The sequence below is a fragment of the Gobio gobio genome (assembly GCF_949357685.1).
Source record: "Gobio gobio genome assembly, chromosome: 22".
NCBI classification, from domain to species: domain Eukaryota; kingdom Metazoa; phylum Chordata; class Actinopteri; order Cypriniformes; family Gobionidae; genus Gobio; species Gobio gobio.
The window spans coordinates 21403065-21427481 of NC_137118.1; the positions used below are offsets into that span (position 1 = coordinate 21403065).

General features: G+C 37.9%; 2 protein-coding genes across 2 annotated transcripts in view; one reads left to right on the top strand and one right to left on the bottom strand.

Annotated features, from left to right (window-relative positions):
* Positions 1-8687, bottom strand: sigmar1 (sigma non-opioid intracellular receptor 1). The gene is made up of 4 exons (XM_079804396.1): positions 8406-8687; positions 3306-3506; positions 1443-1535; positions 1-1352 (listed from the first exon to the last, which is right to left on the bottom strand). The coding sequence occupies exons 1-4, from the start codon at positions 8548-8550 to the stop codon at positions 1123-1125; spliced, it is 669 nt and encodes a 222-aa protein (XP_079660522.1). The 5' UTR covers positions 8551-8687; the 3' UTR covers positions 1-1122.
* A 38-nt stretch (positions 8688-8725) lies between these two features.
* Positions 8726-24417, top strand: part of galt (galactose-1-phosphate uridylyltransferase) — a 152792-nt gene continuing 137100 nt past the window's right edge. The window contains exons 1-4 of the mRNA XM_079804553.1: positions 8726-9161; positions 9807-9976; positions 12492-12567; positions 13389-13437. Of these exons, the coding sequence (XP_079660679.1) occupies positions 9125-9161; positions 9807-9976; positions 12492-12567; positions 13389-13437 (332 nt within the window). The 5' untranslated portion in view covers positions 8726-9124. The remainder of the gene's footprint in view (positions 9162-9806; positions 9977-12491; positions 12568-13388; positions 13438-24417) is intronic.

Genomic DNA, 24417 nt, shown 5'->3' on the forward strand with positions numbered 1-24417 from the left:
GCTTTAAACCAACCTTTATTTGACATTAAATGCATTAAGCCTATCCCCAAAACTAAACATAACCACTTAAAATAAATAAATAAATAAATAAATAAATAAAATGCTGTCAATATGAATTACATACAAATGCTCATATCATGTTGTTAAATTACATCAATATGTTTGTACAGTATAAAACTCATTTCTATTGAAAGTCCCTATAACATTTGGAAACCAAGTGTGTGTCCGTATGTGTGTGTGTTCAATGTATTTGTAAACATTTTAAGTAACACTGAATATGAATGCAATTAATGTCATGTAATGGTTGGTTTAAAGCACTTTATTAATGTAATTTTCCCATTTTCTACGATCTTATCTTAAGTCATAACTATTTACAGTTAATATGTTGTTAACAAAGCATTATTTAACTCTACACATGAGCAAATTAAACAATAATAAGTTGTTACAGCGACACTTAATGAAGAACTCACTATTTCTATATAGCCTTTTAATGTATTAACTAGTTTATAAAATATTAACTATAGTTTGCAAGTACTTTATTACGCTATACTTATTATATGTAATGTCACATTCCGTATTTGACCGATACAAAACAGAACACAAAAGAAATCCCCAAAAAATGAATAAAATAAATACTTAATATTAATTGATGGTTTTATTCTGGAGCGACTTCAGGCTGAACATAGACACATCAGTTTTAAACAGTAAATGTATCTTATGAAAAATAAAGCAGCAATTCATATTCACAGTATATTAAAGGTGCAAAGAGAGTGATTCCGAAATACAGAAAACTTTTTTATTTATTTTGTATTTTATCCATACCTTGTTATAACCGTTTCTGGACAGTATTGAGCTGCTAAAACATCTTGCCATGTTCAGACATTGGACAACACACACACACACAAACACATTTTTTTAAACTTTGTCCAACAATATGTTTTAGAAAAGACATTTGATAAACTTTATACAGTATGGAAAATAAAAATTTCATAGTTGGAAAATAATTACACTAAGTGCTTTCTTTCCATACATCCAATTCAACATGTTGTCGGTTCTGACCTGACGCTGTGATCAATTATCCGAACAACGAAGGGACGGGACATACAGCGTGTAGTGTGGTTTTCAAAGGACGCCGGCATCAGTTAGGAAAGCGCCCGCCTCCAGGATCATCCCCTTCACGTAAACACGTACTGTATAAAATAGTGTCAGAAAGTCCTGTGTGCTGAAGACTGTGTCGGCCAAAGCGAATCCCAGCGTGGAGGGGATGAATCCGCGGCCGTACTCCACCATCCACGTCCCTGCGCTCCACTGCACCGAGGTCGCCTCTCCCGCCACATGCACTATAGTGTCACCTGCCATTACAAACCAAATGAAGCTTTATGGGTAAGATGTGCGATCACTGTTAGCTCAGAGTGTGTGCTGAGGACGTATGGCTGTTATACCTGGGTAGTAAGTCTCGCTTTTCGTTGTTCCTTCTTTCCATTGCCTGAACGTTCCAGAAATGATAGTGTCTGATATTTCTGCCCAGTAACGACCTGAAGGGGATACAAATATGAAAAGTGAGTGAAAATTCAAGAAACCCTTATGTGGCAAAACATCTGGTGCCAATGTGGCATTTACTGTAAGAACACACCTATGATAGAAACATATTTTATTTTGTTTATATTTATATTTAACATTTTTTAGGAGCTTATGTCATTTTGGTTTTTAATATTTTTATGTAGTTTTATTTCAGTTTTAGTAATTTGAGTGCTTCAACTTAAACTGATCTTATTTCAGTTTGTAGCTAAGGTAATATTTTCCAAGTTTTTATTTTAATATAATAATATATCTACATTTCTTTCTTTCTCCAATGAACTAATAAGTAGAATAGTTTTCATTTAGTTAGGAATAACTATTAAGCAGCTTTTAGGTCTATTAAGAATTTGTGACATTATTTTTCATTCAACGTAACAATGTCTTTACTACCTTCCTGGACCTTGAAAGTGTTAAAGGGTTAGTTCACCCAAAAATGAAAATTCTGTCATTAATTACTTACCCTCATGTCGTTCGACACCTGTAAGACCTCCGTTCATCTTCAGAAATGAAGATATTTTAGTTGAAATCTGATGGCTCTGAAAGGCCTCCATTGGCTCAATGGCACGTTACACTCTCAAGACCCTTAAAAGGTACTAAAGACGTCGTTACAAAGTCCATCTCACTACAGTGGTTCTAAAATATCTTTATGAATCGGCGACAATAGTTTTTGTGCGCAAAAAACCCCCTAAATAACGACTTATATAGTGATGACGATTTCAAAACACGGCCTCATGAAGCTTCGAAGCGTTATGAATCAGTGAGCCGAATGATGATTCGGATCGCGTGTCAAACTGCTGAAATTTGGCGATTCAAACTGCTGATTCGACTCGCTGATTCATAACGCTTCGGAGCTTCATGAGGCCGTGTTTTGAAATCGTCATCACTATGCAAGTCGTTATTTAGGTTTTTTTTGCGCACAAAAACTATTGTCGCCGATTCATAAAGTTATTTTAGAACCACTGTAGTGAGATGGACTTAGTAACGACGTCTTTAGTACCTTTTAAGGGTCTTGAGAGTGTATCGTGCCATTGAGCCAATGGAGGCCTTTCAGAGCCATCAGATTTCAACTAAAATATCTTCATTTCTGTTCCGAAGATGAACGGAGGTCTGACGGGTGTCGAACGACATGTGGGTAAGTAATTAATGACAGAATTTTCATTTTTGGGTGAACTAACCCTTTAATTAAATTGCTGTCTATAGAGGGGTCAGAGAGCTCTCGGATTTCATCAAAAATATCATAATTTGTGTTCCGAACATGAACGAAGGTCATACAGGTTTGGAACGACATGATGGTGAGTAATTAATGACTTTGGGGGAACTAACCCTTTAATATTTACCAAACAACATTAAAATTCAAATGTCCACTTAACCTTTAATATTTGGCCACTTCTTTAGGATAGAAATGCTATAGCCACTGTATCTTGAACAAGAACATGTGGACATCAAAACATGCAAACTCAGATAAAGGGCTTCAACTTTTATACTGAAATCGCGATGTTTACACAGCGCACACAACACCTCTGCACTTACTCACAATTTCAACATGGGGACAAGAAAGCTGTCAGTCAACAAACTTACCAATTAGAAAAAGCAACTCAGATATTTTGTTGGAAATGTAAAAGTAATGTGTTACTTAACTAGTTACTTGAAAAAAGTAATATGATAACGTAACTCTTGTTACTTGCAATGCGTTACCCCCAACACTGGTAGAGATGATCTCGACTTACCTGAATGTCCGCCCGTGTCCACTGCTGTCCCGAAGAGCAGCACATACTCTGTGAGTGAAGCGTGGAGGAGACACATGGAGCCCATCCACCCACCAGCATTCACAAACACCCACTGCAGGTCTTCGTCAGGCAGGATGTGGCCCGGATACCTCTTACGCAGCTCCACAACTACCTTAGAGAAGGCTTGTTCGTGATCCTGGCCTACGGCACACAAAAACAGGCACTTTAGACAGCTTTTTTTGCTTTAAACATCTATCAGGCAAGTTAAAGTCACCATGAAATGAAATATTTTATATAAACATTTTTTTTTATAATAAAATGTATATAACGTTTAACGTATATATATTTTTTTAAATACATGTTCCTCGTAATCTTTAATCAAAATAACATTCCCTCACTCTTGCAGTTCATCTCTTCTCTGATAATGTGTTTACGGGGCAGAGCCATAACCTGTCACTCACATGAGCAAACCACAACCATCCAATCAATTCCCTATGGACAAAATCAAGTCCCGCCCTACATTTGTTCTTGTTTGAGAAGCCGTTTCACTTTTATGTGCCACAATAGGGAAGAAAAGACTATAGCAACTTCAGTTTCATTCCAACTTTATAGGAGGTGTCTCGTAGATAATACACACATTGCCATAAAAAAGAACTTGACACTTTTGTGAATTATTGTGTTTGAAATCAAGTAATAGCAGTCTTAAAAGGCATAGTTAACCCCAAAATGAAAATTATCCCATCATTTACTCACCCTCGAAGCCATCCTAGGTGTATATGACATTCTTCTTTCAGACGAATACCATCAGAGTTATATTAAAATATGTCCTAGGCTGGCTATTCCAAGCTTTATTATGGCAGTGAATGGTAGCATGGGCGTCAGTTTGGTTTGAAATGTGCTGGGGACAGAGACGCATTCAGAAGTGCATTTTCAGAAGTGCTGGGTACATTTTTTTTTCTCTTTTGCGCAGGTCATGTTTTGAAAGACTATGTCCTGCAGCTTACTAATGTAAATAAATAAAAATGTCAGATGAGAGACATATTGCGGGTCTTATAGCCTATCTTACTCATGCCGACGAAAGCGCCCCACGAATTCTTTAATATTTTTCATTCATGCAATTTTTTATACCACTTCATTATCAGAGTCCCACTGGAGCCCGTGTTTTTTTTATCCTCTCTATTACACATTAGTTACAGCCATTAAAATAGTTCAGTTTTGTTTTTAATGTCAAAGTAGATATATTTCGTTTTGTTTCTTTATTAAGTTAATTTAGAAAAATGTTTAAAGCATTTAATGTTTGTTAAACTAAAGTTTTTGCTTTTTAAAGTGACGACCAAGCGGCCAGCGGCCGACAGTGAGTTAACCCAACACTTTAGCCTCTGAAATCAACACTTGACTTGTCTTGCTTATTAAATCCATAAAAAACACTTAAAGCATCGTTTAAACGTTTAGCCTATTATCACCACCATCACAGTAAAAAGGCATTTTTGACAAGATGAGGCAGGCAGATCGCAACTGCGCGCGCAAACAAAACGGGCTACACAATCTAAACAAATAATTAAAAATAAAAAACATGCTGGTTGTCTTACCTTAGGCTACACCTCTCCGCGAAATGAATATATATCCGATCTTCAATTCCCGTGCTATATGCACATTTAACGGAGTTCATGTCAACGAAATCAACCGATATGAGTATTTTATTCATCAGCTCTTTTCAACATCAAAGACCGCATTATGAGAACGAGCGACCTAAACACTGGTAAGAGCATTTAGTCTCATTAATTTTAATGAAGATAATTGAAAATAAGCTAAGTTTTAGATGCTCAAAAGCACAGTTTCACTTGTGGCAGTTTGCGTGTTGGCTTGCTTTACTCATTTGCGGCGATGCGTGTTGCATAGCGGCGTCCTATAGCCTAAAAAAGCCCGAAGCCCGGCCCGCGTCTGAGGTAGGCTATGACTGGAAAATTGGCCCGAAGCCCGGCCCTAGGGCGTAAAAAAGTCGGGGCCCGTCGGGCTCGGGCAGAAATGTAGGGCTCTACTTTGAGTAAGGCTGAAAGCGTCTTTCTTTTTATACATTTCTTGAATGTCTCAATTACAGTAGGCCTAGCCTATAGATAATTATGATATTTGTGGCTGCACCGGGGTCCGTCATTACGCTAAATCATGAGCGGTCCATGGCACCTGCTACCCATGGCTGTAAAGAACTGTATAGGCTACATCAATCCATTACAACAATTTCGTGTTATGGGCACTGCCACTGATACAGGCAGCGGAAGAGCCTATTTTACGGAGCTTGCTTCTGCTTTTCAAACGTTTTTACAACAAAAGATGTCGTTAAAACGACATAAGATCTCGTATCATCCACAAAATAAGTGATTTTTTACACGATTCTTACCCACAAACTTAAAAAAAAGAGTCTAAAGAGTTTATAACTACACAAAATATTTTGATTTTGGCCGTCAGCGTCCTGATCCATCATTGCACATCACACTCATCTACCTAATCTCCTTGAAGTTTACTTCCCGCTACTTTTTCCCTCTTCCTCCCGCCCGCGTCTTCTTCTTCTTCGATAGTAGCCTAAGCCAGTGTTTCCCAACTTTTTTCAGTCATTTTATCATACGTTACGCTAGGGGTATAACGGTACAGATTGCTCACGGTTCGGTTTGTATCACGGTTTTAGGTTCACCGTTTCGGTAAGGATCTGTATTTGCTATGTTCAGGGAAAAAAGGACTACAGTCAAATAAAAAAAAAGAAAATAATAAGAACAAATCATTTATATACAAGCAGCAGCACAAATAAATACTATCGAGCAAAGATACTAATAAAATAAACTATGCTTTTCAGGTTTTTCAGGTACGTCTAACATTAGTTTTCAGGTACAGAAATTGATCAAATGTAAAATAACATTGCATATTTGACTGTATAAATTAAAGATTAATGCTATTAAACTTACAAAAGCTATTCAATCAAGAGCAGTGAGTGATGCCCTTGTCTTTTGTTTGACATTAAACAGACAGCAGTAAAGGCTACTGCCCCTTTAAGACCTCGGATATGCGTCGTCTTTTCTGGACTGTATAAAGTTTACTTAAGCCATAAACAGACTATGTCTGCTAGAATACTCATCAATATGGACATGTTGACATACTTTTTGCGTGAGTTTGTCCGTTCAAGAGCAAGACTTGAAAGATAACTCAATATTTGCGCGCTGAGAGACGTGTGCGCGCTCTGGATAAGTGCACTGTGCACAGACAAATTTTCTCACAGTGCGCGCGACTTCTCATTCGCGTCTTCTGGCACTAAAACAGATAGTTGCGTGTTCTGAGATAACACAATCAGAACGTAAAAATACGGGATATTTTACGGGGAAATACTAAAACGGGAAGACAGCGGGAAAAGAGCTAAAATACGTGAGAAACCCGGAAAAAACGGGAGGGTTGACAGCTATGAGTGGAAAAAATAATATGTGTGTGTCAGCAATGCTTCACCGCAAAATTGAACTCGAGGTTTAAAAAAAAAAAAAAAAAAAGTGGTGGGTACAAAAGGACTCATGACGAAATCTGGTGGGTACGCGTCCCCCCCCCCGTCCCCCCCGAAATCGACGCCTATGAATGGTAGTTCAACATTTGAAGCTCAAAAAAGTGCATCCCTCCATTATAAAAGTTATCCATATAGCTTAATAAAGGGTTTCTGAAGTGAATCAATGGGTTTGTGTAAGAAAAATATCCATATTTAAAACTTTATTAAGTAAAATATCTAGCTTCCACCATACCGCCTTCCGTATTTGAACGCCTATCGCAGTTCAAAACGCTTAGGCTACGTCTGACATCATATGTTTGCGCGAGTTGCGTTTTTTCTGTAAGTTGAATACGGAAGGCGGTCCGCCGGAAGGCATATATTTTACTTTAGAATGTGTTAAATATGAATATTTTTCTTACACAAACCCATCAATTCGCTTCAGAAGGCCTTTATTAACCCCCCTGCAGCCGTGTGGATTACTTTTTACTTTTTTGGGGGCTTCAAATTGTGGGCTGCCATTATAATGCTTAGACTAGCCAGGATTTAAAAAAAAAATAATTTTTTTTTTAACAAAACCTACGATTGTATTTGTCTGAAAGAAGAATGTCAAATACACCCAGGACGGCTTGAGGGTGAGTAAACCATGGGGTAATTTTCAGTTTTGGGTGAACTATCCCTTTAAAAGTTCAGTCAATCATATTATTACATTTTGCTTTAAATCATATTATTACATTTTGCTTTAAATACAACTTTGGGGTTAACTATGCCTTTTAAGACTGCTATTACTTGATTTCAAACACAATAATTCACAAAAGTGTCAAGTTCTTTTTTATGGCAATGTGTGTATTATCTACGAGACACTTCCTATAAAGTTGGAATGAAACTGAAGTTGCTATAGTCTTGTCTTCCCTATTGTGGCACATAAGAGTGAAACGGCTTCTCAAACAGGAACAAATGTAGGGCGGGACTTGATTTTTTTTGTCCATAGGGAATTGATTGGATGGTTGTGGTTTGCTCATACAATTTTGTGATGCAATTTTTGTTTGTTTTAGAAAAAAAAAAAAAAAAAAAAAAAAAAATACAACTTTGGGTAACACTTTATTTTAGGGTTCAATTCTTGCTTATAAGTAGTTTCTTATTAGCATGCATATTATTAGGATATTGGCTGTTTATTAGTACTTATAAAGCACACATTAATGCCTTATTCTGCATGACCTTATTCTACATCCCTTAATCCTACCCAATACCTAAACTTAAACGCTACAAAAACTACTTTACTAACTATTAATAAGCAGTACATTTATAGTTCACTGAGTCGTAGTTAATAGTGAATGTGTTCCACATACTAAAGTGTTACTCAACTTTGTTATATACACATGCATACGTAGTCCGTGCAACACAAGGCTTCAAAGTTGTATTCAGCCGTTTGAAATATTTTGCTTTTGGTAATATAAGTAGATATAAATATAAACAGGCTATATATAGCCATACGTATCACACCATTCGCAATATTATTGCTACAGGGAACAATTAATGCAACAGATGCAACTTCAGAAGAGAAAAGGTTATACGAGTTTACTTACCTGCATACTGTTTGGCTATCTTGGCAACATCTTCTTTAGTAAAGACATATTGTTTATTTGCCATCCAGTATCTTATAAACTGAACTGTCAACACCAGAACACCAAAAACCACCACCATCTTTAGAATATTTCTTATTAAAGACATCGTAAGACGACCACAAATGACTGTTTAAAAGTAAAAAGCTGCCTGAGATTACAAAAGGCATTAAACAGACTTCATTCAGACACACAGCATGGCACACATGAAAGGTGACGGTCGCTGACGTGAGCTGACGTAACATCTGTGACAACCAATCAGCTGCCACAAGCGACTAGTTCTAATCCAATGAAATCGCACAGGGCTCAACAAGGAAGAAGTCGGAGTGAAAGAAATTGCATCATTATTATCAATATGCCACAAATATACGCAAAATACACCAGCACCCTTTACTGATACAGTGAAACGTATCGAATAAATAAACGTAGTTATGTATTTATTATTATTTAGATTCTCGATAAACCTTTAAACGAGGAAACACTGTTCGGTTTAATCATCTTTGAAAGCTACATACTGCGTTTTACGTGCGCAGTTTTGTTCACTTCAGGATACTTAGGAGGAAGATCAAATGAAAACTTGAAACTCTAACAACAATCAAAGATTTCATGTTTAGAACCCATAACGGGTGATCGGAAAGATTACGTATCCACGGGATAATTTTATTAGATCAGTAAATAGTAAAATGGACAGTATCAGTAAACCCATGTTTGATCCTAAAGGTAAGGAATGTTTTTACATTGTCACATATGCATATTTATTTTCTGACCTTTGCATGATTCACAGACACATTCGGGTGTAATTTAATGCCCAATTTTTGTGTCATACTATTGCAAAATAAAGGTTATAGATTTTTGTTTCATACTCTTGTCTTTGTACACTCGCTAGATGAGTCACGTGATGGCTGACTTTAAAGTTGATCACGTGATTTAGCGGTGGCATGTCTGAATCATTTTATAGATTCGATTCGCTCGGACGGTTTATTTCAATGAACCGTTTGAAACTGATTCCCTTAGGCATCAGTTCCTAAATCACTTCGAATCATTTAGAAATATGCATTGTACTTAAATTCTGCTGTTTGTCACAGTGTTTCAGACTGCGTTATATAAATACTTTTTTTCTTTAAAAGAAATGTATGATGTTTATGCGTCACTTTCACTGTCAAATTGTCCTCTCAAAGTGATTTACAAACAAGTAGTTCCAGCGAATCACCAAAAATAACTATAATTCAAAAGATGATTTTAACATACCGGTATTAAGTGGCAATAAAGTCCTGCCTGTTAAAGTCAGATCAAACACACACAATTATTTACTCCAGGTGAGTTGACCTTACTCAAATTATTTTTGCATATTGATGTTTGTTTCAGAGCACCAGCATTTAAGGTACAATCCTCTGCGCGACTCATGGGTTTTGGTCTCGGCCCATCGGATGAAGCGTCCGTGGAAAGGACAGGTGGAGAAACCGCCAGAGGACAACATCCCACGACATGACCCCAACAACCCTCTCTGTCCTGGCAGTGTGAGAGCTAATGGAGAGGTGAGCAACTTAACGTCTTCCATGGTTTAGTGTCATCCCATTTCTTCAGCTGATGGATTTTTTTGTTTTGTTACACTTTTTATTTCTTATTTCAAAGCTTTCTTAAAAGTAATACATATGAAGGCTATTAATGAGCCTAATTTGTGTTTTACCATTTACTTTACATTCTTTTCATGTATCAAGCTCTTTTAATGGCCACGCCTTGCTTTTGGACTGAATATTGCTGAGCTGTCTCCCTCAGAGATACCTAAAACTCAATGCAAAAAGGGAGATAAACCTGAATTTCCATTTACCTTCATAGGCAACTTATCTGCTTTCTGCAGCACCTGACATGTAAACAACATGATATACACCAATCAGGCGTAACATTATGAAAATCTTCATATTAGGTGAAGTGAATAACGCTGATTATTTCTTCATCACAGCACCTGTAAGTGGGTGGGATATATTAGGCTGCAAGTGAACATTTTGTCCTCAAAGTTGATGCGTTAGAAGCAGGAAAAATGGGCAAGCGTAAGGATTTGAGCGAGTTTGACAAGGGCCAAATTGTGATGGCTAGACGACTGGGTCAGAGCATCTCCAAAACTGCAGCTCTTATGTGGTGTTCCCGGTCTGCAGTGGTCAGTATCTATTAAAAGTGGTCCAATGAAGGAACAGTGGTGAACCGGCGACAGGGTCATGGGCGGCCAAGGCTCATTGATGCACGTTGGGAGCGAAGGCTGGCCCGTGTGGTCCGATCAAACAGACGAGCTACTGTAGCTCATATTTCTCAAGAAGTTAATGCTGGTTCTGATATAAAGCTGTCAGAATACACAGTGCATCGCAGTTTGTTGCATATGGGTGGGATGGGATAAGTCAGGGTGCCCATGCTGTCCCCTGTCCACCGTCGAAAGGGCCAACATTGTGGTCATGTGAGCATCAGAACTGCAGCTCGGAGCAATGGAAGAAGGTGGCCTGGTCTGATGAATCACGTGTGCATCGCTTACCTGTGGAACACATGGCACCAGGATGCACTATGGGAAGAAGGCAAGCTGGAGGAGGCAATATTCTGCTGGGAAACCTTGGGTCCTGCCATCCATGTGGATGTTACTTTGACATGTACCAACTACCTAAGCATCGTTGCAGACCATGTACACCCTTTCATGGAAACGGTATACCCTGGTGGCTGTGGTCTCTTTCAGCAGGATAATGCGCCCTGCCACAAAGCAAAAATGGTTCAGGAATGGTTTGAGGAGCACAACAACGAGTTTGAGGAGTTGACTTGTCCTCCAAATTCCCCAGATCTCAATCCAATCGAATGCTGAACAAACAAGTCCATCCATGGAGGCTCCACCTCGCAACTTACAGGACTTAAAGGATCTGCTGCTAACATCTTGGTGCCAGATACCACAGCACACCTGCAGGGGTCTAGTGGAGACCATGCCTCAATGGGTCAGGGCTGTTTTGGCAGCAAAAGGGGGACCAACACAGTATTAGGAAGGTGCCTGATGCCTGATCAGTGTACATAAGTTGTAAACATTGAAACAGAAAAAAATCAGCTGATTTTAAGTTGCAAAATAATGTTTTTAACATGGTTTATTGGTTTTGTTGAATGCATATGCAAATCACATGCATCTGCCGGCCATTACATTACTCAATAAACCAAAAAGCATAGTCATAGCAAGCCATAACGATTTGATAATTCACCATTCAGTTATGCTTTCCTAATTTTTGACTAAGTAGTGGTTAAAAAAAATTGAAAGGTTTCCAAGCTCTGTTGATGCTAAAAAAATTCCCTCGAGTCACAGATTAAATTTAACATTGTTTTGAACCAGACTGAACTCGGAATTCTATTTTTGTGCTGCATCACTTTCCAATTCATTTTGCATGTACTATTTCCATCAAATATCAAGTTATCAGATTGAGGAAAAACTGTCCATTTACAGTAGTTTACAAATTCATGAGCATATAAGCTCTCGACACCTCTGGCCTGGAGCATTATGGGAGCTTTTTTACGAACACAGATTAAACTGTCTTGTCTGTGGAAAGTGATGTGTCTGCAGTCATTATACAGCGTTCTCTGACTAAGCAAAAAAAAAAAACTTGATATCCTTTCCTTGAATGTACGTTTCTGCCATCTCTCCGTTGGCTTGAGTTATATGCCACTGAATATTCAGTGTCGCTGTTTTTTTAACACTCTCTTAAGCTTGACAAATGTTCTTGGCTGAGTCTCATTCCTGGATATTATTATTTAATGATTAACTAAGATAAAAAATGTTGCCAGGCTACTTTACATTCGGACAAGATGTTGACCATGCACTCTTGAACCGTTTGGCACTATTTTTATGTTGTTACTTCATTCAGATATACATTTGGCTGGAAGCAGCTTGTCGACTCTTGGTTGACTCAAATATATCAACCTGAGGAAGAACAAACTGAAAGAAAGCCAGCGCTCTGGGATGTTTTATCCTCAAGTCTGTGATTAAACACAGGCTACTACACCAGTCATGTGATATTTTCCCTCGTTTTATTTCAGGTCAATCCTGAGTATGACAGCACGTTCATGTTTGACAATGATTTCCCTGCTCTCCAGCCTGACGCTCCAGACCCCGGTATGATCTTCTGTCACATTCACTACCATAATACACACTTTCTGCTATTTATGTATTCATTTTTACTGGATATTATTTGGATCTACTAACATAAATGTAACAAAATTTTTTGGACCTGTTAGATGGTTATGAAAAACCTGGATAGTAATTGATGTAATTGTGGTAATAATTTAGTTTTACATTCCCATTTAAAAGTTTGGAGACACTAAGATTCTTTTTAAAGAAATTAATACTTTTATTCAGATAGTATGCATTTAATTGATCAAAAGTGACATTAAATGCACTTATAATATATAAAAAAACAATTTAAAATAAATGCTTTTCTTGAGGATAAAATCATCATATTAGAATGATTTTTGAAGGATCATGTGACACTGAAGACTGGAGTAATGATGCTGAAAATGCAGCTTTGATCATAGGAATAAATAACATTTTTCAATATATTCAAATAGAAAATAGTTCTTCTAAATTGTAATAATATTTCAAAATATTACTGTTTTTACTGTATTTTAAAAAAAATCTAATAAATGCAGCCTTGGTGAGCAGAAGATATTTATTTCAAAATATAATTATAATAATAATAATAAAAACAGACCTGAAACTTTTAAATAGCAGTGTATATCAAAGTACCATGTTTTTAATCATCTGATACAGTATTATGGTGCCGCTACAGCACTTTCTGCCGCTATAATAAAAGCAGTTCATGTTCCTGCAAATTTTAATTGTAAAAATTTGAATGTGCAATTATAGGCTGTATGTTAATGAAGCAGTTCATTCCAGCATATCAACAATTTGCTGATCATTTCTATTACTGGTTCTAGGTTCAGATCATCACCCACTTTTCCAAAGCAAAGTGGCCAGAGGCATTTGGTGAGAACAGTTTATTTATTTTCCTTAAGAACTAAACATACTAATTTGTATTGCTGGTTAAGTTAAACATCACTATTAACAACAAAACCCCTAACGTTCCCCTATTATGCTATTTTAAAGGTTCCTTATTTTGTTTTGGATGGCCCAGTCTGTTGTGATTGGTCTACTCTGCTCTGATTGGTCAGATGGCCCAGTCTGTTGCGATTGGTCTACTCTGCTCTGATTCTCTGATTGGTCAGATGGTCCAGTCTGTTGTGATTGGTCTACTCTGCCCAGTCTGTTGCGATTGGTCTACTATGCTCTGATTGGTCAGATGGTCCAGTCTGTTGTGATTGGTCTACTCTGCTCTGATTGGTCAGATGGTCCAGTCTGTTGTGATTGGTCTAATCTGCTCTGATTGGTCAGATGGTCCAGTCTGTTGTGATTGGTCTACTCTGCTCTGATTGGTCAGATGGTCCAGTCTGTTGTGATTGGTCTAATCTGCTCTGATTGGTCAGATGGTCCAGTCTGTTGTGATTTGTCTACTCTGCTCTGATTGGTCAGATGGTCCAGTATGTTGTGATTGGTCTACTCTGCTCTGATTGGTCAGATGGTCCAGTCTGTTGTGATTGGTCTACTCTGCTCTGATTGGTCAGATGGTCCAATCTGTTGTGATTGGTCTACTCTGCTCTGATTGGTCAGATGGCCCATCTGTTGTGATTGGTGTACTCTGCTCTGATTGGTCATATGGCAGGTCATGTTGCGTATCTTGCACTGTATGTGGTACACTACAGACTTAAATTATATTTCAAATTGTGCGGCTTGTTGAGGAAAAATGTGTAGTTACTTTTCTCAGTGAACAGATTCACGACAATGGCAATGACTTGTGGGCCACAAGGGGGTTCTAGGTGTTCCACTGAAAGATTCTGTGAAAAATAGGTCTTCACTCCAAAGAACGTCCTTCAGCAGGTGTTTTAATCACAACAGTGGATAAAACAATACAAATGTTTGGCTGGGAGAGCTCAATGTTTGCTTCGATTTGATAAAAAGTTTATTTATTCCTATATTTATAAACAAAATGTTAACCCTTAGATGCATACCTCGGGTCTTTAGCGACCCGGGACATCATTCACTACCCTCCTCTTCATTCATTTTTTTAAAGATAGACATCAACCTTCATAGTATTTCTCAATCAATTCATTATAAACGAATATAACAAGAAACAAAATAGATAAAAGATTGCCTGTTTTTCCATGAATTTTTTTGTAAAAATTGCGTAGGGTCGCTAACGACACGCGGTGTGTAAGAGTGTAAGTATAATCTTCAAATTTTGAAATGGCTCAGCGATTTACTGCTGAGCAAGTACTGAACGCAAATATTAGTGTCACTTGATGGTGGATCTGGTGAAGAAGCTGTTAACAATCAAAATATTGATTTTGAAGATGTTTAAAATTATAGTTTGGAGAATATGTTTGAGATGGCGAATATGAGGCAGATGCTGAATGTACTGGGAAATGAGCTCTGACGAGGGCAATGATGATGGTATAAAACATCTGCTCAAACTGAACCCTTCCAAGCTCCAAAAGGTAACAAAATATGCTTTATTTCATTCTGTAATTGTTATTCTAATTTCAGGAGAGTTTTTATAGTATCGCGACGTGATCCATCCGTGTTAGACCCGGATATGTAAGAATGATTGACGAATGATTGTCATGCATTTAAGGGTTAAATAGTAAATATCCAAGTACATTTATAAATTAAAAGTTCAATAAGTAAAAAATATATTGTATTATTATTACTGTTTTATTTTCCCTTTCAAAAAACTGGTTGGAAATCTTGAGATTAATCCAAAATATTTTATTCTGATGACAGCCACAGACAAATAAACATTTATAAACATCTCTTTTTTTTTTCACAGTGTGTATGGGTCTTTTTACATGGAAATATAGATGCCTTTATTTTTTAGGATTGGGGGTCTATGGCAATGGCATCATCACATTTGGGGGTCTGTAGCAACAAACCAACAAAAAAGTTAGAATAAAATATTTTTTTTCTGTTCCTTATAACAGTTTTTGTTTTCAGAGCACATTAGCACAGATTGCCGTAGAGCGGAGCGACACTGAGGGATCCTTTGTTAGCACAGTTCATTATCTCATGGCAGTTATCATGCCTCGTGGCCCCTGTGAAGCAGTGCTAATAAACTATTTCCCTGTGTTTAATCGTGCTGTGTGTAGAAATTGATTGTGCTACCAGAACGGGGACACCCCAGGAGAGTGTTAGCTGAAAGGAAAGGACTCAATGATTTTATGTTCCAAATCAGATAAAGGTTTTAACAGCATCTTGCTTGTGTTGGTGTACTATGTGGATTATTTATAAAATCACCATTGTTCACATTCTAACTTTGGTTTATATTTAATATGATTTATGTATGATCGAGTTATCTGTAACCAAAACATTGTTTAGACACTTAAAGGAGTAGATCACTTTAAAATGAAAATTACCCCATGATTTACTCACCCTCAAGCCATCCTAGGTATATATGACTTTCTTATTTCTGATGTAGACAATCAGAGTTATATTAATAAATATCCTGATGCGTCCAAGCTTTATAAAGGCAGTGACTCAAAAAAGCACATCCATCCATAATAAACATACTCCACACGGCTCCGGGGGGTTAATAAAGGCCTTCTGAAGCGAAAATTCGGTTATGAGATTTCAACAACAAAAAAAAAAAATTCCAAAAAAAAAAAATAGTAGATTCAAGTAAACTACTCCTTTTAAAGGGTCTATAGAATTCAGAAACCCTTGTTATTAGCGACACCGGTGGCCATTAACTGAACTGCAGTCAGCAACTTGCTGCTCATGCACACGTGAGACTGAACGTGATTCAAGGCCTCGGTATACTCACTGTGAAGTTCTTTTTCGTTCTTCGCTAAAACCTTTGCAGTGATTATACTGTTAACGAACATCTGACGCCATCCATGCTACTGAGAGTGATGTTTAGATGAATATGTAAATATGTGCTGCATGCCACGTTTAAAGGTGCCCTAGAATGAGTTGAAACAATATTTTAAATTGTTCTCTGATATCTACATAGAGGGTATGTGGCTTATTTAAGGGCATAAATTGTCCAGATACGGTTTTACAGGTCCATTTACAACCCTAGAAATTGTCCCTAAAATGAAATGTTTTTGCCTTATTTGGAAGGGTCATGAATAGTAATGTGGAGTTCTGTTCTGATTGGCTGTTTCACTGCGCGTCAGCAGCCACTCATGCAATGTTGTCATTACAACCGGTACACAGCATTCACTTCAGGAGGTTACTCTTATTAGTATTATTTTATTATTTCTAATCAGATATACCTTATAGAAAAGAGGAGAGTCACGTTTGTTTCCAATGAGCCTGATTTCTCAAAATGGTGCGTGAGTGTGCTTATCCTGGGTACCATGACAACAGTGTGAGTTATAGTAAGCATAAGCACCTGCTGACGGCTCGCACGCACTCACAGGAACGCTAACGACCAAGCTCAGTATTTTGACTGAATAATACGGTTTCTTTCTTGCAAAACCTTATAGTATGCCTCCTGAACACTTTCCATATATGGCGCGTGTCTCACTGTATCATTGCGTGATACTTTTGTATAATTTTTTTTATGTTTTAGCCTGTTTACTATTCACTGCCATTATATGAAGGAGAGCGTGCAGGACTATTTTTTAAATTTCTGCTTTTGAGGTGCGATAAAGATAGAAGGACATAGGGCATTGGAACAACAGCAGGGTGAGTAAAAGATGGCTTTATTTTCATTTCAGGGTGAACTATCCTTTACACGTTAACTCATAACGTCAGCAGTCACAACTTTGTTTTTAGCATTGTAAAAACATTTTAATTATTGTAATGTGTCACCATATGATTTTACAATGATAGCTTCTTCACTTTGAATCACAAACTCTAAACAGCGAACTGGGTAGCATGTAAATATGTTGTTTGTAGAGTACTGAAGTGGATAAAATCACGATTTACTGCTTGTGGGAATATAGTCGGAATTGCCCCCTTCCTCAGTATCAGACGCTGAGCGAAGCCTGCTTGACATTGTCCCAGGTTAGAAAAATGGTCCGTGGTGAAATGGGCTGAGCAAACAAACAACTTTGAATTAAATTGTTGCGGTAAAAGGTAATGGATAAACATCAACCATGCCTGTTGACAGTTTTGTTCTGTGGGAAGGGTATGAAAAGTCCTCACATCCCCTGCACAGCCTGGAACATAACATTTATTTCCGTGATCTGCCATTTTCCCTGTCCTCGCTTGACGCTTATTTCTACACAATACCTGCAGAACTGGCCTTGAACATGCAAATGTTGGGGGTGTACATATTAATGATCCCGACTGTTGCGTAACAGTCGGTGTTATGTTGATATTCACCTGTTTTTATGTGGTGTTTTTCACGCACAGGATTTACATATGAAGGAGGAAGCAATGATGTTTGTGTGATTTCCATGTACTTAACACTTGTTATTCAACTATGCCAAGGTTAATTCAATTTTTCGTTCTAGGGCACCTTTAAAAAACAGTGAAAAAAATTGACAAAGTTAGTGCCCCCTTATATTTTCACACTACATAATATGCATTTCTTTCTTCAAAAGTGGTATTTTACAAAAAAAAAACATTTTTTTTTCTGCATATTTGTCAATACCCAATAGACAAATGAAATGTACGATGATTCCCAATTATTTTACGATTTCTAGTATTTGTACAGGCTTGACATTTTTTCAATTTTGTAAATAGCAATTAGCTTAATTTGACCTGTGAAGCAGATATGTTACGTAACAACATTAAAGGCATACTGAGACTTGTTACAGCACTTGCATATTGTTGATATTGTTGCCCTTGGACTGCTCTAGCTGCTTCTATTGCCCTCATTTGTAAGTCGCTTTGGATAAAAGCGTCTGCTAAATGACTAAATGTAAATGTATAATATGTAAGGTTTTTTTGATTAAAATATCCAAAAACCACTCTAACAGTGTTATATATTTTGTTGACTTGTGTACTTACATTATCCCAGATGTTTCCAAGAATGTTTAAATCCAGAGAAATTAGCAATTTAAACCAGGTCAAGTACCGTGTCCGTGCTTCACCTATCAATGACATCATACCCGCGTTACCCTCGATTTCCGTTTATTTTGTATAAACCATAAAAACACCAAAGATGCTTTAATATATTATGTGTTTTATTAGACAGGTGAGCAACTGTTTGGATAGATTCATCGACAGAAAACAGAGCATATGAGCGGTGTGGAGCGGTGAGAATCTCCGCTCATCGCTCACAGAACTGTTCACCCCTCCGCTCCCCCGCTCAAAGCTACATCAGGCCGCTCTGCTCATTATCGCTCAGCGCTCAACGCAGTTTGCTTCGCACTCCACTCAAATCGCCCCCCGCTCGCTCCAAAAAAGGAAAAAAATCTACATGTATATCACTTAGCTTACACCACAGCCTTACCTCCTAAAGAACTGAGCAACAACAACATTTTTCAAATGGAAATGTTTTATTTCAAATTACAAATTAGGCTAGTCACAAAACGTCCTGTAAAATTAAACAAATAAATGGGCCTAATAATATAAATAAAAATCATATAAACAAAAATATACATAAAAGTTTTAAAAGTAAATTAACTATTAGGCCACAATTTTGATTAGTGAACTTCTGCGCAACGCGCATGATTAAAATTTAAATTGGCTCATCCATTGTACACACAAACTGCTGTAAAATTAAATGAATAAATGGGCCTAATAATATAAATAAAATGTAGGCTATATAAACAAAAATATACAAAATCCACAAACGTTTTAAAAGTAAATTAACTATTAGGCCAACATTCTTGTAACTGATTTTTGCGAAACGCGCACGATTCATTTAAATTTAAATTGGCTTATATCAATTGTAGAAAAAAAATGCTGTAAAATTAAACAAATTAATGGGCCTAATTATATAAATAAAAATATACAGGCTATAGACCTAGATCAAAGTTTTAAAATTAACTATTAGGCCAAAATTCTTAACTGAACTTTTGCGCAGAGTGCAAAAAAAAATATAATTGCTTTCAATGATTGCATAACGAATTAACAATTCATTACCACCCGTCAGCATGTTTTAATAATTTGTTTCCTCATTTTAATTAGATTGTGGCCATATTGTAATAATCCGTTCCCTATAGTTTTAATAAAATTGGAGAACGAATTAGTTCAACGTGGCCACGATTTACTTAACCAGGGAGAACGAATTAAGAAGTTGTGGGAACGAATTTAATTTGTGGCTACGATTTAGAAATGAGAAAACGAATTCTTAATTCATGGGAACAAAATATTAAAGGTCCTGTTCTTCGTGATCCCATTTTTCAAACTTTAGTTAGTGTGTAATGTTGCTGTTAGAGCATAAATAATACCTGTAAAATTATAAAGCTCAAAGTTCAATGCCAAGCGAGATATTTTATTAAACAGAAGTTCCCTTTCAAAGCCTACAGCGAACGGCCGGTTTGGACTACATCCATGTACATCCTGCTTTAATTACGTCAGTAGAACAGTTTGTCGACTAACCTCTGCCCACAAGAATAGGTGAAAAAGGGGGCGTGGTCTTGTTGCTCCCTCGTGGAGAAGAGGAAGTGTTGCGTTCGGTTCATAGACTGTAAAAAAATATGGACGACGCGACTCCATTGACTTCCGCTGACCAAAGTTGAAGCTTTCATAGGCCCGCTCACGGCGCTGACATCTTGGGACCGAGTCTGCGCAGTAGCGATCTCGGGACCGGAGTTGCGCAGTAGAGAACAGGAAGTAGAGGCGCGATTATCAAAAGCCCGCCCACACTCTCACAGATGCAGAATAATTAATTATGTTGGTGTGAAATAAACAGTTATGGAAGTGTAGAAATGAAAGCTAAAGCTCCAATCTCCTCACAAAAATCCAGAAAAAAGTCCGTTAGTGCCTCAGTGACAACTTCACTCAGAGAAGCCGTCAATCTCAGCTGTCAATCATGACGTCACACCCCCGTTTTTATAGCATCAAATAACTCACTAAAACTAAACTTATTTAAAAAACGAACACTTGAAATGAAATTATTGTAATAAAAACTGCCTAAAATGACAGAAACCATCTTTAGGAAACAATTATTTGAAGTGTAATTAAATAGTTTAGTGTGTCTCGCGCCCATTGAAATACATGGAGAGGCGGGGTTTAGGAGCTATACTGGGACCGGCCACCGGGGGGCGATCGAGGCGCGAAAGCTTCAATTTCTGACTGGAGCACTACAGGCTTGGTTCGGTTGCGTTTGTTGCCATGTCGTTCAGACGCTGTTATTTTCATCCCGGAGTCAAATCACCTTTGTTTGGCCTTCAGGGGCTGTAGTTTGAGCGCGTTCATCTCCCCGTTATGGTAAGAGGCGTGACCTTTTCCGGGCAACGTGCCCTAAGCTGCTCGAATCACAACACGGGAACCGCTGGCACAATCAGAACTCGTTACGTGTTTCTGAAGGAGGGACTTCATAGAACGAGGAAATTCTCAGGCCGTTTTGAGGACAGTGAAAACAGCAGTATACAGATAAGTAAATTGTGTGAAAAATACTGTGTTTTTTTACATGTGAAACATGAACACATGTTATATTGCACACTGTAAACACAATCAAAGCTTCAAAAAAACACGAAAAACGGGACCTTTAATTTGTGGCCAATGGCCATGGTATATTTTTGTCTGCATGTAATAAGAGCAGGGCTCCGTATACACGATAGACGGTGCCTTACCTATTTATCTATTAATTTATTATCGAATGATATATAGCTCACCTTTTGCTGCACTGCCATGTTTGCGTAGCACATCCTCGTGCTTTCTGGCAATGTGTCGCTTTAGATTCCAATATCTTAGCTAACTCTCACAATCTCGCCACACTCCCTTTCAATTTCTTCTCCTTGCTCGTTCTTAACTTTGTGCATTTATGTATAAGGCTCGCAACTTCATTAAAACAATATTTGAACTCCATAACCTATTGCTCCACTATTGCTTGGCTATTTCACAGATTCTAGATCTAGCAAATCGCCAAAGGGCATTCTTGGTTGAGCGAGTTGAGCGCAATCTTCAGAAAGGCGCTCACCGCTCTGGAGGAAATATTATCGCTCCGCTCCGCTCACATGCTCTGACAGAAAACGAATCAACGTTATAGCTCAACAAAGTTAGTCTTATTGTTTAAAACTAATTTTAAAGGTGCACTATGTAAAAGTTTTTTCAGTAAAATATCCAAAAACCACTAGGCCAGTGTTATATTTTTTATACGTTTTGTTCAGTTGAGTACTTACAATATCCCAAATGTTTCCAACTATTTGTAAATTGTGAGAAATTGCTATTTTCAGCAAGGAACATGTGAGGGAGTCGCCTGTCGATGGTGTCATATCTGCGTTACCCTCGGTTTCCCGTTTTATTTTGCAGAAACGCTTTACTCTTACTACAGTGTGAACAAGTGTCATAGCATCCGCTGAGCAAACGCACAGAGTAACGTCATAACATAATTTTCAACACACTCAAATGTATCTAATATGATAAACAGAGCTGCGTTACCTCATACTCATGACCGGAAAACCGGAAGTGGCGACTGTGTCATAATAAAAGTCCCACCGCTCTTCTCATTAACAATCGCTCCAGCGGCCGTGCTCAGCTCCACAATACTCGGTCCTGCTCTGCTTCATACTACAGTAACATTAATAATCGCATCCATGAACATGTTTCTGCCCGAGTTATATCCCGATTCTTTTCCACCGGCTGTGAGGTGAAGACCACATGTCCCAAGATTCTGCACTCAAATGTGGCGTCATTAATCTACGCCTTTGTTTTGAACAGGCGACCTCTAGCGGACGGAAAAGTTACATAGTGCAGCTTTAATGATTTACAGTGAGTACCATGTTTTACCATGCCTAATATCGATCTAGCTTACTGCAGTGTGCAACAAGTGTCTCATAGTAGCCGCCGTGCAAATTCACAGAGTAGCATAATAACATAACTTGCATAATAACAACACACTCAAAAATTGTATCTAATATGATAAAACAGGGCTGCGTTACCCCACATACGCATGAATGGAAGAAGCGGAAGTGGTCATCTGCGGAATAATAAAAGCTCTGCGAAATCCACACATCATCAAGCTACGCCTTTGTTTTGAGTAAGCGACTTTTACAAATGAAAAATTACATATTGTGGCTTTAATTAGTTTCTTAGGGGTCAAGAACATTTTTCTAATGGCACTGCATAATTGCTGTTCAAATTAATGCACAGCTTAGACTAACGTGTGTAAGACTCCAATAAAATTATTAGGTAATTATTCCCTCACAAATAAGTCTTTCAGTGAGTAAAACTGGCTGTGTCTATATTATGATAGACTACGCAACATAGCAAAGGTATTTTTTAATCATTATTATTATTGTCCCTGGTTTTTTAGGGTACTCTTGTAAGAAGGTTTGATTTTACGGACCTGTTGCTATGACAGCAATTCCAGGATGAGCTTCGAAGAACCTAACAACCTCACGGATCATGTCAAATCCTAAACAAAGAAATCCAGCTAATTGAGTAATCCATGTTCAAAGAACCGACCCCAAGGGTCCGTTTTTCGTAAGTTGCTAACTCAGTTAGCTGATTCGATTGTTGGCGATTTGGCATCATCTTGGATTGTTAGCAGATTGTAAACTTTAGTAGGTCAATATATGTTTTTAGTATATTAATGCTGTCACATAAAAAATCAGCTTCAAAGGTATGTAAAGCCACGTAAAATGTAAAGCTTGTGCAAATACTAGTAATCAGGAATATAAATGATTGGGAATCAGGTAAAAAAACAAACACTGCATATTTAACTTATCTATTATAACTTTTGTCATTTTGGTTGCTTGGCTGTTTCTTTATAAAGGTCCAGAAATTCATCCAGTTTTTCTTTTTTTAATTATACACTCACCTAAAGGATTATTAGGAACACCATACTAATACTGTGTTAATACCCTTTTGCCTTCAGAACTGCCTTAATTCTACGTGGCATTGATTCAACAAGGTGCTGAAAGCATTCTTTAGAAATGTTGGCCATATTGATAGGATAGCATCTTGCAGTTGATGGAGATTTGTGGGATGCACATCCAGGGCATGAAGCTCCCGTTCCACCACATCCCAAAGATGCTCTATTGGGTTGAGATCTGGTGACTGTGGGGGCCATTTTAGTACAGTGAACTCATTGTCATGTTCAAGAAACCAATTTGAAACGATTCAAGCTTTGTGACATGGTGCATTATCCTACTGGAAGTAGCCATCAGAGGATGGGTATATGGTGGTCATAAAGGGATGGACATGGTCAGAAACAATGCTAGGTAGGCTGTGGCATTTAAACGATGCCCAATTGGCACTAAGGGGCCTAAAGTTTGCCAAGAAAACATCCCCCACACCATTACACCACCACCACCAGCCTGCACAGTGGTAACAAGGCATGATGGATCCATGTTCTCATTCTGTTTGCGCCAAATTCTCTACCATCTCTACCATCTGACTCTACCTGTTGAATGTCTCAACAGAAATCGAGACTCATCAACATTTTTCCAGTCTTCAACTGTCCAATTTTGGTGAGCTCGTGCAAAATGTAGCCTCTTTTTCATATTTGTAGTGGAGATGAGTGGTACCCGGTGGGGTCTTCTGCGGTTGTAGCCTATCCACCTCAAGGTTGTGCGTGTTGTGGCTTCACAAATGCTTTGCTGCATACCTCGGTTGTAACGAGTGGTTATTTCAGTCAAATTTGCTCTTCTATCAGCTTGAATCAGTCGGCCCATTCTCCTCTGACCTCTAGCATCAACAAGGCATTTTTGCCCACAGGACTGCCGCATACTGGATGTTTTTCCCTTTTCACACCATTCTTTGTAAACCCTAGAAATGTTGTGCGTGAAAATCCCAGTAACTGAGCAGATTGTGAAATACTCAGACCGCCTCGTCTGGCACCAACAA